Below are 16621 nucleotides of genomic sequence, written 5' to 3'. Positions count from 1 at the left end.
TAAATTTATATAAATCTCTTCTTTTGGTCGTATTGACAAAGGAAGAGCACCGTTCGATTTGATGATCAAAATTTAAAGGAGAGAAACGTGTCCTTTTTAAAAAGAGCATTGTTTCAAAAAAGGTATAGTAAATACAGAGATGGACGTCATCTTATTCATTTGCCAATCGTGTCCGTGGAGCATAAAAATTACTACTTATGTTATTGGTTTTTCGACCAGTTAAACGAAATGTCTACGTGTAGAGTAGTATCCTGGTATTGCCTTTAAACTAATGGACTTAGCACAACAATAACATCGAAATTAAAAACTCTTAGATCCCTTCTAAATATTTTTAAGGATTGAATACTAGTCTTTTAGCGGTTCTTAAAAACAGCCTGGTAAAATGTTTTTACATTAAGTCGATGCCTTGGCGCAAACATAGATTAATTAATCATTTGTAAAGACACCTGTGCATTCATGACGTATCTCATTTACGTGGTAAATAAGCCTGTTCTATAGCTGTGGTTAGTCCAATAACAGTATGACGTATCTCATTTATCTGATAAATAAGCCCGTTTTATAGTTGTGGTTAGTTCAATAACAGCAATGGGCGAGATGTCTATCACCTTATATATCAGGTAATTTACGTCGTTTTTTCTTTACTTGTTTTAGTTTAAGGCATTTCAATCATAAAAATTATGAAGCTTAATACCCCGTGTTATTTGCTACCAAATATCTGACAATTGGTTTCACGCCACAGACACACAACACATACACAAAGGTGTTAATCGTGGTAATGTTAGACCGTGGTATTTCGGGAATTGTCTTTCCGAATGTTCTTTTTACTTTTCAGCCATTCGCCTTGATATTCTGTGGGGGGTTTTATGCTAATAACTGGTTTTGAAACATGGTCGCTGTTCCTTCTAGGGTTTTACTCATTAATCAGGATTAAGTCGGCAAGACATTCACGACTGAACAAAATTGCCGTGTTTTCACGAGCGCTTTTTCAAGTCGCTAATCGAGTAACAACCAGAAATCTCGTGAAAACAGTTGCTTTTCTAACTCGCTTAAAGTTAAGCGAGTCGGAAAACTTCAATGCCATTTAATTTAAGCCACCAATCCAGGTAGCTTAAGCGACTCGACAATTAATTTCCGCCAATGAGAAGGAACTTGAGGTCATTTATCTGATAAGCTTGTCAGATGGTAAAAACAACACGCCTTCTATTTTTATGCCTCCCGCTTTTCCACTGGAATCGCTCGTCTCCTGTTTGTGTCTTGTCGAAAGAGATGTGGTCCAACCAAATTACCAACAAAATTGGAACGTTTGCCTCGAGATACGAAAATGTTCTCGCCAAATATTATCGGCGTTCGAACCAGAATAGCGCCCTCTCAAAAACCCATGCGATTTCCCTTCTGCGGCATATCGTCCTTTGGGAATGGAAAAAAATATGCCTCTTCTCTTCTTCTCCTGGCTCTAACTGTTAGCAATCTCAGCCTTTGTTGAAATCAGTTACTTCGTTGGCTAAAAAGCAAGCCCATAAACAAGGACGTACATGCGAGCGCCGTCTGCATATCCCGCCATATTATTCAAATTGTTTATTCGCGCACGTGATCTCCTCAAAATACTAGAATGAAATATAATCTTAGTCGTGAGAACACCCATCAATTAATGAAGTCGGTAAACAAAACACTTTCAGGAATGTTAAGCGAGACATCCGGTGTCGTGAAAACACAATCAAAAATTCCGCAATTGACGAAAGGTTATTTAAATGGGTAAACAGTGCAATATAAGCCGTTCCCCCTGGTTATCTCAACGTAAAAGAAAACGTCAAACTTGAATTGAACTTTAATGACAATTTTATTTCAGAGCACGTCTTGAGAACTTTTCAGAAACTTTCGTCAGGAAGGGTTAAATGAATATTTCCCGGTAATTTGTTGTACACTCTAAAACATAAGAACGAAAACGCCATGAAAAAGCTCGAGGAATTCTCAGGACAGTCTCAGAAGATAATTGAGAAGAATTCACTATTCGAATTCGTTGAAAGGATATACTATTTGAAGATCTGCGGAACCTAGGGTTTGACTTCCCATTGATCTGTCAAGAAAATTTATGCAGGTTCAAACTCATTGCAAGCGTATAAGAGAAGCAGGTGGAATTCAACGAATTCTTTTTATAACCTGTTTTTATCATTTCATTTTTTTTCTAAACATTTTAGTCATAATGGAAAGCAATTACGGTCCCATCATGGAAACTAGTGCTTCAATGGCCATTGTATTTTACCTGTCTGAAGGATATGTATTTAAGCGACCTATAGGACGCCCTCGATTCGAAATTGAAATGGAGAAATGACCTACATAAATGGAAAGCAAATTTAAAGGTCTTAAAGGTACGGAAGCGGGTCATCTTGATGGTCTTCACAGTCAGCACTATCTTTGGAATCTGTTGGAATACTGATAACATACTCTATTTTATAGAGCACTTTCGCTCTTACAAGCCCAGTCGTTATGCACTTTCCATTTCTCCCGGAATGCCGATGTTTAATGCCGCTGTCAAACCAGTTATATATTGTCTCAAAAGCCAAAGATATAATCAAAAAAAAAAAAAATACAAATTAAGGACAAATCATCAAGAATTGCTTTGACTGCTAGTTGCGCTGAACCATATAATAAATTTATATAAATCTCTTCTTTTGGTCGTTTTGACAAAGGAAGAGCACCGTTTGTTTATGTTTTCGGGGTGAAGTCTTATGTGAATAGCCTCTTTAACCCTACGAGTCTACCAGTGTGGGTCTCGGTCAATAAACTTAATCTCATCCCAGAGCGGATAGTGGCCCGTCGCATTGCTGTGTTCTGAAACGGTGGAGGATTGGGTTCGAGCAAGCCGTATGTCTCTATCGTGTTCTTTAACCCCGTTCATGTATAGATCTTCCCGTCTCTCCAAAATAGACCTTGCTAAACTCGAAGGGGATCTTGTAGACTACATCGTCTTGTTTTGCAGGATCGACAGTGTACTGAAGTCGCACTAGGTGTGATCTAAGCGTCGTGTCAGATCTGAAAACTGTCCGTATGCCTTGCTGTTGTAGGCAACGGCGAAGAGCCTCTGATAACCCTTTGACGTATGGTAGCACCGCTGTAGATTTAATTTCAGGCGCAGGTTATTTTGTGGCTGTTTGTTACTTTGTTTTCGTAATGTTTTCACAAACGAAAAAGGATAACCGTTAGAAAAAAGAACTGGTGAGAGGTGTTTCTTTTCTTGAGAGATAACTGATGGTTTAGTTGTGAGGTGTTTTGATCTATCTATCTATCTATCTATCTATCTATCTATCTATCTATCTATCTATCTATCTATCTATCTATCTATCTATCTATCTATCTATCTATCTATCTATCTATCTATCTATCTATAGCAAATAAGAGATTCGCTATCACAAGGCCGCGCTCTCAGATCTTGTCACTGGGTGCTTTCTTAGCCAGGCTCTGATTCGTTTCTTCCAGGAGCATGTTGGTAAATGACTCATGGTAGTAAACAGTGCAGAGAAATCATATAGTAAAATGGTTTCTTCGGCTCGATGACTCACCTACAAAACATTTTTTTGTGAATTGCAATGACTTCTTCTTCGACTGAGCTCTGTTCTGTTGTAAAGCACACAGGAAGCGGTTTGAGAACGAAAGAAGTATAATAATAATAATAATAATAATAATAATAATAATAATAATAATAATAATAATAATGGTTTATTAACAGATCCACCAGGTGGCTCTTCCCTGTTAAAAGGGAAGTGTAGGGGAAAACACGAGTAGTCGAGTGTTTCTCCCTACTTCTTGAGTGCTCCAGCCGTTTACAACAGAACAGAGCACAGTCGAGGCCTCTTTATTTGTTTTATGATAAAGAATCTTTTTATTTGTCGTCGCATTCACCCTCATTTTCAAAACAAACTTCCTTTTTCCAAACGAACAGAAGTGGCGTCAGCGTGCCAATCACAATCCTTGTTAGAATGGTTTAGATAATTGATTGGTTGAACAAGACGAAAGCTATCAAACATGTCAAAGCAAAACATCAAAGTTCACAAACTTTGTATAGCTCGAAAGTAACGCCAGTGATCCTTCATGGAGGTGCCCTTGATGTGCCGTGATGGAACTTGCACGGAAAATGTTAGGATCTTGTTAGCTTATATATGTGTGTGTATTCCCTAGCTTATTAAATTCTCAGTTTTCTCAATTTTTTGTTTGATAAATATTTTTTTACATGAAAATATGGCTAACGAGCATTTACCTTATTTGAGCTTTTAACATTGTCCTTTTTAAAATAAGCTTATGACATTTTTACATCTTTCGTTCAAAAACTTGAGCTGCCTATTTTGTGTTATCTTTGATGTTTTTCGTCTCTGCCTTCGTTGTAATTTCGTAAATTTCGGCGGTTGACATGTTTGCAAATCTCTGTTTGTTTCTGTTTTCCAATTGACTCTGTGTTTTCATCGCTAACTTCTTCGGAGACGTCACTTTCATTCACCGTGGTGTTTGTACTGTTACGCACAGGATGGTCTGTATCCAATGAAGCTAAGAGCTCGCTTTCGTTTTCTAGGTTATATAAGACGTCTGGGTCAAATAATAATAATAATAATAATAATAAATAAATAAATAAATAAAAAATCGAGAGAGAAGTCCAGGCATTTCATAAACGGGCTGATGGCGTGACACCGTTGCTTCGTGCATCTGTACTCTAATAAAGCATACTGTTTCAACCAATCAGTTATATCGAAACTTTATTATAATATGTAATATGGTTGTGGTTTTTGTACTAACGTACTGATCGCAAATTCTAATACCACGTTGCCCTAATTCGTAATAATCCAGGTTGTTGAAAATTGTAATGAAACATTAATTGTTGGTCTTTGAAATGACTGGTTTGTCCAACATTATCGTCAATCAACTCATGAAAATAATGCATTCAAAATTGTGAAGCATCCAAAAAAAAAGTAGAACTGATTATCAAGAACTAACTGAATGCCCACTAAAAAGCGAACTACCCAACCAGCCAATCAACCAAAGAAAACAATTTACTAACCAAACAAAAATTACGGTTAGTCCTTCGCCGGTTTAATTTTAGACATATAGGGCCGAATTTCCAATATCCAAGACTTCTCGTTCCATCCTTAAAGCATTGGAGTACATATACGAAGCCTGCTCCTTGCACGAGCACTCCACTATAAAATGTATAAACTCTAACTGCAAAATTTATGTAATCTATCTGACTCTTCGTAAGAGTTAAAAGTTAACGAGATCACGGGAATAAAATCGAAATACCGTGTAGCATGAAAATTTTGTGGATTCTTATTTTTGCAGATTTTGCGGATTGACCTCGATCCGCAAAAATTAGCTCCCGCAGAAAAAAAATACACGCAAAATAAAACGTCGCACAAATTAACTCCCTTCCATCAAATTAAAAATTTCGCTTTTACGCTGTAATAGACTTGTGCCACTGGGGCGATATAAATTGGTCTTAAACAAGAACATTAACATTATTTTCTATTGGAAAAAGCAACCAGAGCTTAGATACATACGGTAGTCTGTATCGCAAACAAAACAATGTGTAAAGCACATAAAATGTTAAGTGTACAGCAATTCAGTACATTAGATTGGCACGAACTGAATGGGTCATCTAAAGGAACACCATATGCTAGATAGTGTGTAGTTTTACATTTTAGCAGTTAGTGGTTAGGTCTCAAAGTTGTATACTACATCTTTTACTCGAAAGCCCCTCTGTATGCCAAGAAAGGTTTCAGCTACGGTAATTGAAACATTCATACTGCTTTCTTGTAAAATAATAAACGGTAATACTAGTCGTGGTAAACAGTAGTCAAACAAGAATCAACAAATTAGCTACTACCCAAGCGCACCGCTCTAATTATAAAGTTACTCCTAGCTGTGCTTGGTACGTTTCTTACTAGCTCTGCAGCTTCGCCAAAACTAAAACAATTGGAATGCAACAGATCACGAAACAAAGATCAGTACTTTCAGTAGTTAAGAAATCGGAGACCAATCTTAATAGTTTAAACTCGCAAGAAGACTAAGTACATAATTTCTCTATCATTTGACTCCAATTGAGTATTTGCCAACTGGTTCGAGACAAGTCTAAACCAAAAGATTTTGTTTTGCTTTTGTTCAGGTTATGTGACTGACACTGGCATGCTTCAAATCATGTCCGAATCAGCTGACGTCGTCATAACGGCAGTGACGTCTATACTCATCATAACAAGTATCTTTGGAAACTCCCTGGTTTGTGCTGTGATAAAGAGATATCGGAATATGAGGTATACATACATTGGATACTGAGAGTAATACGGTTTTCTATTTTTGAATAAGCGGGGAAGTTTCTAAAGAAATTGTGGCGCTGCGTCGGTGGGTGAGTGAAACTAAAATCCTTTGCCATCCGACCATTCAATAAATAAAGTGTAACCTTCAATCCGAAGGAAAAAATCTAAAATTTAGATTACAAGGACGCGGGATTTAACAAGGCAATATTTCGTTGTTTTTTTTTCAACTTCATCATCAGGCAAATCGCAATCTGAGCACCTTTCTAAATGTGAAGATTTTAAGTTTATCAGGAGCTTGTTCGATATCCAGCTTGATTCCCCGCACTCTCTGGACAAAAGATCATTCAATATACAAACAGTACAAAATAACACCACTGTAATTACTCAAGCAAACCATTGGAATGTGCTACTTTTTAAAGAGGTCTTAATAATTAAAAATTGTACGCCCAATCTGAGCTCGGGCGCAAGGGACTTACAATTGTTCTAATATAATTGTAATTTTAAATCATTAGTGTAGTTTTTTGTAGCCTTTTCTATTTGTGATTATTGCCTGATGATGTTGTTGAAATAAACAACGAAGTAATCCTCTGTCAAATCCCGCATCCTTTTAAACGAAATCTTAGGTTTGTGAGATGCATTTCTTCGGAGTCACGTTTATACTTTATTAGTGAATCTAATGTTTGGTTTGATCAACTGATTTTCTAAGGCAGTATGGTTACCATAAAGAGATTCGAGTGCCGAGCGTTAGTCCTCCGTCGGATAAATTCGCTCTTTCCATTTCTAGTCACAAATAACTATAACTTTCGTTATATACTCCCTTGACACATTATATATTTGTGGGATTTACAATTGGTGAAAAAAACAAATATGCCAGCAAAAGGATGGGGATTATAATTCCGTGGAATTTGATAAGTCACGTGCACGCCGATTATATATTTGCTTTGCTCAGAAACTCTATCTAGGTAAAGGGGGAGCGGATTCTCCTGGCACCGACTTTGGACCTTTATATCTATTTTGAAATATTTGAGAAAACCCCACCAAACTTTGTGAACAGGAACTTGTCTTATAATAGTTTGATGTGGTAGGACAGTGTTCACTGTATTGCTGTTACCATGGCAAAAACGTTTTGGTAGGTATTTTAGAAATTGGAACATTCCTGATGTCGACCGTGGTTTTAAATGTTAGCTCAAAATTAATCGTTTGCCTCACAATTGTGTCAGATAGGTATGGATCGCTGCGTTAAGATTGTTTATAATACTGGTCTTCGTCAGCTGGTGGTGCTGACTGACTCTTCTGTGCTTGCAATAGCAAGGCGTTAGCCTGAAACTATATGTACAGTACAGTTAAAGTAACCTAAGCAGTTGACAAGATTTACTGCCAACGTGGCACAGTCTAAATTAGAGACACTAGGAGATCAATGTATAAACTTTGCCAAAAATAAAACATTTGTTTCTGGCTAAAGTTCAAATAAGGTTTCTTTGGGCTTGGATATAAAAACGTTTCTATATGAGCAAAGGCGAATTACGTCCTACACCTCCTACAATCCCCATTTCCCCAACCATTTTTTGGAATTTTTTAAACTAAGATTGTTCATATAAATTCGCAGGACCCCAATAGATTTTCTTCTTGTGAATCTGGCAGTGGCGGATATTAGCTACTCCACAATGCTTATACCGGAGTTGATTTTTGGCCACATTTCAAGCCACCCAGAAGGAGTGACAGGAAACGTCTTATGCCAATTGAGGAATGCAAACTTGGCTTGGGTTGCCGCGATTTCCTCGATCTTCACTCTGGTTACCATTGCATTGGAACGCTACTATGCTGTGATATATCCCCTTGGAAACAGAGGAAAACTTATCAGGTTAAAACTGAAGGTATGTCATTGAGCCAACAACTATCTATAATTTTCATTTGAAGTCTTTTCTGAGCAGGGTTCTTTTCCTGTTTATTAACTTATGGTATGCAAGTAATAACTGAGTTTTTTTAAGATGCCGAACCCTTACGAATCTTAAGCCAAAGCCGTGACGCTAATAGTATAACGGGGATTAATAGATCAAATTATTCATATATTCATCAGGTCTGAGTTAATGAGGTAACCCTGAGAAAATGAGATGCATGCTGTGTAGTTACATGAGGGTCATTATGGGATGCGAATCCTAGGTACATGTTGCTTGTGCACGCGTATTATTGTTCAGAGCGTTGTATATGAGATGATTTTTTAAGAGTGTGTCTTGGCTAGACTATGACACATGAAATGATCGCACAACCATCCGGATGATAGGGCAAGTATATAGGGGAAAGACTTTGTTGGGAACCAAAGACGAGTGACTGATGTCTTGGTGAAACCAGAATCACGGAATAACTATAAATAGGTCCAGAGGTTAATACACATGAAAGCCACGCTCATGTTCTTTATCTTTTCTAGCAAATTGTCTCTTACGCTTGGGTGTTGAGCTTTGACTTGATCTTCCACGAAAAGGTCCATATCAAAGTTTTATCTTTGTTTTTATACTGGTGTTTGCTTGTCTCGATTGGTATCTACAGGCATTTGGTCAGCCCACTGAAAAAGAACCTAAACAATTCCTGTCTTTTGCATTTAAAGTAGGGTGTGGGTGTACCCTAGTGTTTGCAGAATTGCTGCTTTCCACTCTTCACACACTTTGCAGTCGGGCATCACTCGATCACGAACACATTGCTGATACCAATGTACGCCTTCTTCAGTGCAGAAAAACGGATACCCTTTCCAATTCAAACAGCAAAGGTTGGGTATGCTCGATGCGGGCTTGGTTACTTCAAGATCTTGAAGGCAGACTCCACACTTTGAATAGCTCATCTTGGAAGTGTTCTGTAAGGGAGTCACTTGAAAGTGATGTCAATGAGCACAGACACAGTGACTTTCGGTTGTTTTAGAAACCGGTTAGTGCATCTGGTCTAACCAGTACCAACAAGTCTATGAATGTAACACCGGTTTTACTTTCTTGGGCACTAGAACTGACGGTCAAGTCTAACCAGTATCGACACGTTTTACAAAACTGATCAGGTTGCAAAATGGCTTTAAAATGTTTTATTTTTCCTCTTAGGTTGGGTTTCATCAACCCATTCTTGTCCATAAGGTGCAGAATGTCCGATTAATAAATCTACAGTAGTTTCCTGTGGTCATACCCTTAAAGACCATAATATGACGTCATAAAATGTTCAAATCTCAAGTTGAACCACGAGCCCCAGACGAGTGGTTTCACTATCAAAAAAGTACGAAAGGAAATGGCTTTATCTTCCGTTGAGAAAGCGCAGGCGTTATATCTGTCGTTATTTTTATCGTCGGTACTCTTATAGACAATAACTACGAGTCAATTAGCGTGCCGGAATTTTGACAGTTATTGTGTTATAAATTGTGCCATATTCAATACACATTTGTGTGATGTTTATTCCAAAGCGTAAAGTCATGATCCATCAGCTTTTGATTGTCAAGTACTAAACTAGGGTCTCATGTTTGAAACCATGGTGCAAACCAAGAATAACAAAAAGTAATTCCAAAAGTGTATTGCCTTCCTTCATACCCTTGTAAGCTATAAAACTGGTTTATCCGGTTTAATAGGCTTCCCATTGTCAGTGACTTCGTAACCTAAACACCACGGGTATGGAATCAGTTGGTATTTCTAACAGTAAAGAAAGTGCCATGTCTTCTGGTGAAATAGAAGGCGTCGTTTCTATTTTGGGGGAGGACGTTTAGACTTTGAGCATCTTTCGGGCTGTTTTTTCGACTTTGTTTCCTTTTTTTCAGGTTTTACAGTCGTTTCGTTTTTCATTCGTTTTGTCAATCCTCCATACCTTTGAAGAAGATGATCCAGCAATAGGACTTTTTAGTCTTCCGGTGAAAGGGAATACGTGACTTTTGACGTCTTAATACCATCGTGTCAGCATCGGTGTCTGATCCGGCGTAGTTAGTCGATTTCCAATCAAAGCACCAAGGGCTGGTAGAAATCTTCCTTTCTGATTCAGTACCTGCTTTTTCTGGTTGAGGTTTGGTTTCTTGCGGGTCAAATACGGTGGGTGACAGTCTTTAATTTTTTTATGATAGGAGTAGGTTTCTTGATCTGATAAAAGATACACGATCCAGGCGATTCATATAGCCCAAAGTTCTGTCAAATTCTTTGGTAATGTCACTTGAAATCAGTCGGATAAGATAAATTGATAGTAATTTTAGTCCTTCAGTTCTATGTAGATCGAAACATATATTTCCCCCCAGGTATTTATTTTTGTCCACTCTTGTCATGAATGTCTGGGTAGGCATACTGCCGGCCAGCTATCGCGCTATACACCAAGTCGTCCATGCCACTTTTCGAGAAGTTCAACTCGACAAATAAATTGGCAAGAACCTAGTTGAATCTTTCTTGCAGCTAAGAATGTAGCTCACGTGAATGCTGAGTACATTTTGCCACGTATGAGGATAGATGATACGCGTCAAGACGACTTCCCAGCCTTCACTCAAATGAAATTGAGAAGTTGCATCGATAAACTTGCCGTATGGTTTTCAACGTGTTGTGCTGTGCTTGCATCACTGGTTACCATGACATAAAAGCTATTTGTCATTTTTTCTCAAGTTTTTACTTTTTCACCTGTAAATGAAAGTAGCTCAGCACTACCACTTTTCGAGTAGACGTCAATAGTTTAAAGCGTCTTGGTTCGCAAGGAAAGGTATGCAATGTGTTCCGACATTTGCAAACTTTTGTCGATACGAAACAGATGACCTGATCTTTCAATCACTTTTTGAAGTTCAGTCACCGTCACCTTCCTTTAAACGAGGTGGGTTGCCGGGAAGTAGGCAATACAAAAAAGTGATAGGAACTGGTGGTGATAAACAATGAATGTTCGGTTAAACCTTTCAACAAAGTGAGCCTTGGTTTCATTGTAGGTTACATTGTGATGAACGTTTTGGTTTCTCAGATACGTTTTAAACCTTTAGTTCTTGAATTCAGTTCCTGCATCTGACTGTAATCTTTCTCGATTGCGTCATTGGGTAAACACCTTGATCAACGCAACCACTAAAGAGAATCCGGTCTTGGATTTTAAGGGTACCACCAGTGCATACTTGGAAAGGGCATCAGTGCTCGTCAATAAGTATTTTTATAAGATTTCAACGACTCAAAATCTGAAGGACTTTCAAATTCGCCTGCCACTGCTGATCCAAGCCAGTTACAATGACCCGAGAAAACAAATTTTGCATTTTTTTAGAAATACTTCAAAGTATTTGGCTTAATCTTCCTCGTCGGGGGCTCTTTCTTTGTACCACATGTTGAACAGTAGCTAATCTGAAGCTTAAAATTCTTGCAGGTAACACTCATATTTACTACCTTAAAATATTTCTTTTTCTAGGTGATTATTCCTGTTTCTTGGATCCTGTCATTAATTATCAACATCCCGCAGTTCCTCAAGCTAAATTTTAACACAGAAATCAATCCAAATTATTGTTTTTTCGAATGGCCTAAACAGTGGATGAGCACGGCTTATAATTGGACGTTGCATGCCATTATTGTCCTTTCCATTGTGCTGATGGCTGGGTTATACGCTAGAGTGGTTTACACTTTGTGGTTTAAGCGTGATGATGATTTCAGGCGGCTCACTTATCAACAACGGGTATGTGTTTCCCTAATTGTATTGGAGTTGAATATTCTAAATATATTAATGCTACTTGGAAGCCCTGCAGTGTATGTTAAGGTAATCAAGTGATCAGTAAGAATTACCTACTGGGCTTTAGCTCTAGTACGGAAATGAAGACCTCAACGAGTCAAAGAAAAATGTATCGACCTTGATCGGCGGGAATCGAAGCCACGACCTCTGGATTTCGAAGATTTTGTCTTTACCTTGAGCGGTCTCCCTTTTCCTTACCAGGGCTGATGCTCAGTAGTAAATTTCATGGGATCACTTTACCACTTCAACATACACTGCAAAGTTAATTCTCTGATCCATCGTTTCTGTCATTAGTCCTAGCGGCATAACATTTCGTTGGATCTGACCGACGTTTCTATCAATGGCACGCCTGCGTTTTGAAGTATTTTTTTATTCTTTTCATTTTTACATTGATTTGAGAAGTAGAAGAAAGCTTATCTGGGCTCTCAAAGAATGGCGCACGACATCATTTTTAGGTTTTTCCTAACACTTGCCATAGTTGTACGTAACTGAAATATAACATCATTGCCCAACAGATATGTGTGAAGGAGTAAACATGAAAAAAAAAAACTTTTTGCTTAAGTAGGCAGAGAACTCCCTCAGAGCAAAGATTTACCGCTTCTTCCTAAAGGTTAACGAGATTTAGTTAAGCACATTTTGTTCATTTTATAACGTCCGCTAGTTAATTAATCCCTCTCTAAACCTGTGACCATAATATTGTTTCCTTCGAAGGCCTTTACATTCCTACTTCACCACGCTCGTGACTTCTTTTTATATTGGCAGGGCGCGCTAAAAGTACGGAGGCGTGTCACCTTGATGGTTTTGACCGTCAGTGCCATCTTTGGAATCTGCTGGGGCATTGACACAATACTCCACTTGTTAGAGGAAATTGGCTCCTACAAGCTCAGTCCCTATGCAATTCCTATTGCTCACACCATGATCATGTTCAATTCGACTGTCAATCCTTTTGCATATGCTTTGATTAATCAGCGATTCAGGGAGAAGATGAAGGGAATGATATACTGCACCTCAAGTTCATCTGAAGCAAGAGCTCATGCTGCAAGGAAACCAAACGAAATCGAGATGATCAACCAACCGAGGAAGCAGTGCCAAGTCTCAGGGAGCGAAGGGTTGGAAGACTTGGAAACAAATTCCTCCTCTCGAACTTTGTCGACATCCAATGGAAGCAATATGATTTAAAGTTCTACAGCTGTCTCTTTTATATCTGATTCCTATCAGTCGTTATTTATTTGATTTAGGAGCGAGGGAGATGAGAGGCGAGTGAAATGAGGCGCGCCGAGTCAACCGTAGGGTGTCCTTGGTAGCTACAAGAACAAATGTCACCCTTCGTCGACTGCACCTCGTCAGAGCGTTCCGAAAAATTCAGGTTCAGCAAAAACTCACTTACCTAGCGACTGCTTACGAGTCAGCTTCTTTATAGAACTTCTTTGAAACGACAGCTGAAATTCTATGCACTAATTTAAATTGAGCAAAAAATCAATGCAACCACCATAGAGATCAAGTTCTGTTTCGTAAAACCACGAACTGCTCCTTGTGAAAGTTTTTCCTTTTTAATCAAGATAAAAAATTATAATATATACAAGCATGGAAATTTGAGAAAATTTGAAGACCTGATTTTCTAACAAATTTCGGTGTTATTACCATAGAAACTTCTGCTGTGGTTAGTTGTCAATTGATTTTTAAATTATGATCGATAGTTTTTGGAGGGTAAACCTTCGATAAACCGTGTATACACTACAAATATCGATGACGTTGCAAGTCATACAGATTTATAACCACCCAATGATTAATTTACGTTCGCTCTTATTGGACAAAACACCTCACGTAGCATAAACAAGGTTCTTCAAGTCTGCGTATTGTTGTTATTTATCGCCCACCGAAAGTTGATAACAAGAACACGGAATCGCTGTTTTCTGAAGAAGTCCAACTCTCTTGGAGACACTTGTCACTGCTACTGGTTCCCATCTAATGGCTGGCGACTTTAACTTCCATGTCGATGATTCTAGCGATCGGACGGCGGTGCGTTTTTAACAACTTCTTGACACATTTTTATTTGCAGCAGCACATCTGGGAGTCCATACATAGGAGTCGTCATACTTTAGACCACATGATCATTCGGGGGAACGAGAACATTGCTATCAATTTCACTGCACGTGATCCATCACTATCAGACCATTTTGCTGTGTCATGCACTCTCTCCCTTTGTAAGGTTCCGTTTGAGAAGAAAAAACTTTGTTACCGCAAACCCTACCATCAGTGAGGATAAGTATAAATCAGTATTGCCATCACTGTTGGATGAGCATCCCCTTTAAAAGAGCATGTTGTTGCACTTCGCCCTGCGGCACCATGGTATACTGCAAACATCAGGGAAGAGAAGTGCATGCGCAGACGACTGGAGCGCCTATGGAGGCGTTCTGAGTTGAATGTTGATCGTGAAATGTACGTTCAACGATGCAAAATAGTAAACGAGTTCATCTACCAGTCGAAAATGAGGTATTACTCCGGGATAATCGAAGATAGTCAACTAGATCAAAAGAGATTGTTTGGAGTTGTGAGCAGTTTGCTACATGTAAAAATGGAGATAAGGCTTCCTAGCTATAATGACTTCTCTCGGCTTGCGGAGGCTTTCGCTGATTTTTTCACGGACAAGACTTCTAAGTTCAGGCATGGGCTCCAAACAAGACGGAGAGAGGCTGGTAATTAATTTCCCGACTAAGAAGCCATGCCTTTAATTTGGCTATTTTCGACAAATTTCAACCTGTAACTCTTCAGGGGATGTCTAACATCATCCGGGGTGCCAAACTGAAATCATGTCAACTCGACCCTCCCCCTGCTGTTGTGCTGAATCAGTGTCTGAATACTTTGTTGCCAGTTTTAACCAAGATTGTAAACCTTTAATTTAAGTCAGGGCACAGTACTTGCATGTATGAAAGAAGCTCTGCTGGATCCGCTGCTGAAACAGTCATCGCTGTACTATGAGTTACTTTTGAACTAGAGGCCGATATCCAATCTTATGTTTACATCCAAGTTATGTGAAAGATTTGTTGCTGCCCAAGTTACCAGTCATCTGAGCGAGAATAAGCTACTAGAATCTTTCCTGTCGTCCTATAAAGTAGGTCACAGCACGGAGTCTGCTTTATTAAAGGTACAGAATGACATCTTGTGCTCTATTGATGATGGGAAGGGCGTGGTCCTTTTGATGCTCGACTTGTCTGCTGTGTTTGATAGAGTTTACCGTCAGATCCTTCTCCACAGGCTGTACAATGGTTTTGGGATACAAGGTATGGCTTGTCAGGGGTTCACATCGTATTTAGCAGAGAGGAAACAGTTTGTATCCGTTGGTAGTTAGCGATCAATCAGTCTATTGACTTGCAGGGTTCCCCAAGATTCCGTACTTGGACCACTACTGTATACATTGTACAAAGCACCGCTTGGGGACATAATGCGTCATCATTAAGTCTCCTTCCATCAATACGCTGATGACACACAGACTTACTGTGTGTTTAAGGCCTCAGATGCTGGTGACCTTGAAGGAACCAAACTCAAGCTGGAGGCCTGTATTGATAGTGTAAATGCCTGGATGCTGCACAATAACTTGCAGTTAAACGATGACAACGCGACGATCCTTGTCTTTCACGCCAAGCATCGGCCTGCTCCCCATCTGGACTGTTTGCAAGTAACCAGTGCTAAACTCAAGCCAACTGATCATGCAAGGAATATTGGAGTTATTTTTTATTCCAATCTTAGTTTTGATAAACAGATCGCACATATATGTAAATCTGCATTTCACTCAATTGTATTGAATTAGAAAATTAGAAAGTTTCTTAGTATGGAAAACGCTAACACTTTAGTGTCAGCTTTGGTGACTTCCAAACTAGATAATTCTAATGCACTTTTGTATGGCCTTCCCAAGTGTAAGACCCAGCGCCTGCAAAACGTGCTGAACTCTGCCGCTAGGCTAGTTACATTGTGTAGGAAAAATGATCACATATCTCCAGTACTAATGGAGCTTCATTGATTGCCAGTTGAACAGCGAGTATAATTTAAGATCTTACTGTATACATAAAGTAGTGAATAGTATGGCACCTGTTTATCTTCGGAAACTTTTAGACTTTTATATACCTGGCCGTAGCCTTAGATCAGGAAATATGCAACTTCTGAAGAAACAATCGTACAATTTAAAATCGTACGGGTTCAGGGCATTTTCCATATGTGCCTCCCAGCTTTGGAATACTCTTCCGCTGGAGCTAAGGATGTGCGATTCCGTAGGTAGCTTTAAGAAAGGCCTGAAGACTTTCCTTTTTAGAAAGGCTTATTGTTGAGATTAATTAGGAAGAAGTTGTTAAACACTGGGAATTGATGTTAAGTTTTTATTTATTTTAGTTACATTTTTTATTTTTAATTTTTTAGGCAATTTTGATGTGAAGCGCTGTGGACTTTTTAGGAACAAGTGCCATAGAAATAATTATTATTATTATTATTATTATTATTATTATTATTATTATTATTATTATTATTATTATTATTATTATTATTATTATTATTATTATTATTAAAAATCAAACAATGACCATCGTGCAATTTGACATCAGTGGCCAAATTTTTTTGGACTACAGAAAACAAAGAAAGCACGCGCCACA

General features: G+C 38.6%; 1 protein-coding gene across 1 annotated transcript; it reads left to right on the top strand.

Moving 5' to 3' along the window:
• Positions 1-553: 553 nt before the first annotated feature.
• Positions 554-16383, top strand: LOC146455658 (pyroglutamylated RF-amide peptide receptor-like). The gene is made up of 5 exons (XM_085093983.1): positions 554-617; positions 6146-6290; positions 7900-8167; positions 11667-11927; positions 12744-16383. The coding sequence occupies exons 2-5, from the start codon at positions 6166-6168 to the stop codon at positions 13158-13160; spliced, it is 1071 nt and encodes a 356-aa protein (XP_084950109.1). The 5' UTR covers positions 554-617; positions 6146-6165; the 3' UTR covers positions 13161-16383.
• The last annotated feature ends 238 nt before the right edge of the window (positions 16384-16621 follow it).

Source organism: Pavona decussata, unplaced genomic scaffold, assembly GCF_977016875.1.
Source record: "Pavona decussata unplaced genomic scaffold, jaPavDecu1.1 SCAFFOLD_272, whole genome shotgun sequence".
Lineage (NCBI taxonomy): Eukaryota > Metazoa > Cnidaria > Anthozoa > Scleractinia > Agariciidae > Pavona > Pavona decussata.
This window is presented reverse-complemented; position numbering and strand designations above follow the sequence as displayed.

Excerpts from the sequence above, each read along its gene's own strand:
- LOC146455658 (XM_085093983.1), top strand. The coding sequence starts at position 6,166 with ATGCTTCAAATCATGTCCGAATCAGCTGACGTCGTCATAACGGCAGTG. Across the intron at positions 8,168-11,666 it reads TTATCAGGTTAAAACTGAAG|GTGATTATTCCTGTTTCTTG; the intron begins GTATGTCATTGA and ends TTCTTTTTCTAG. Across the intron at positions 11,928-12,743 it reads GGCTCACTTATCAACAACGG|GGCGCGCTAAAAGTACGGAG; the intron begins GTATGTGTTTCC and ends TTATATTGGCAG.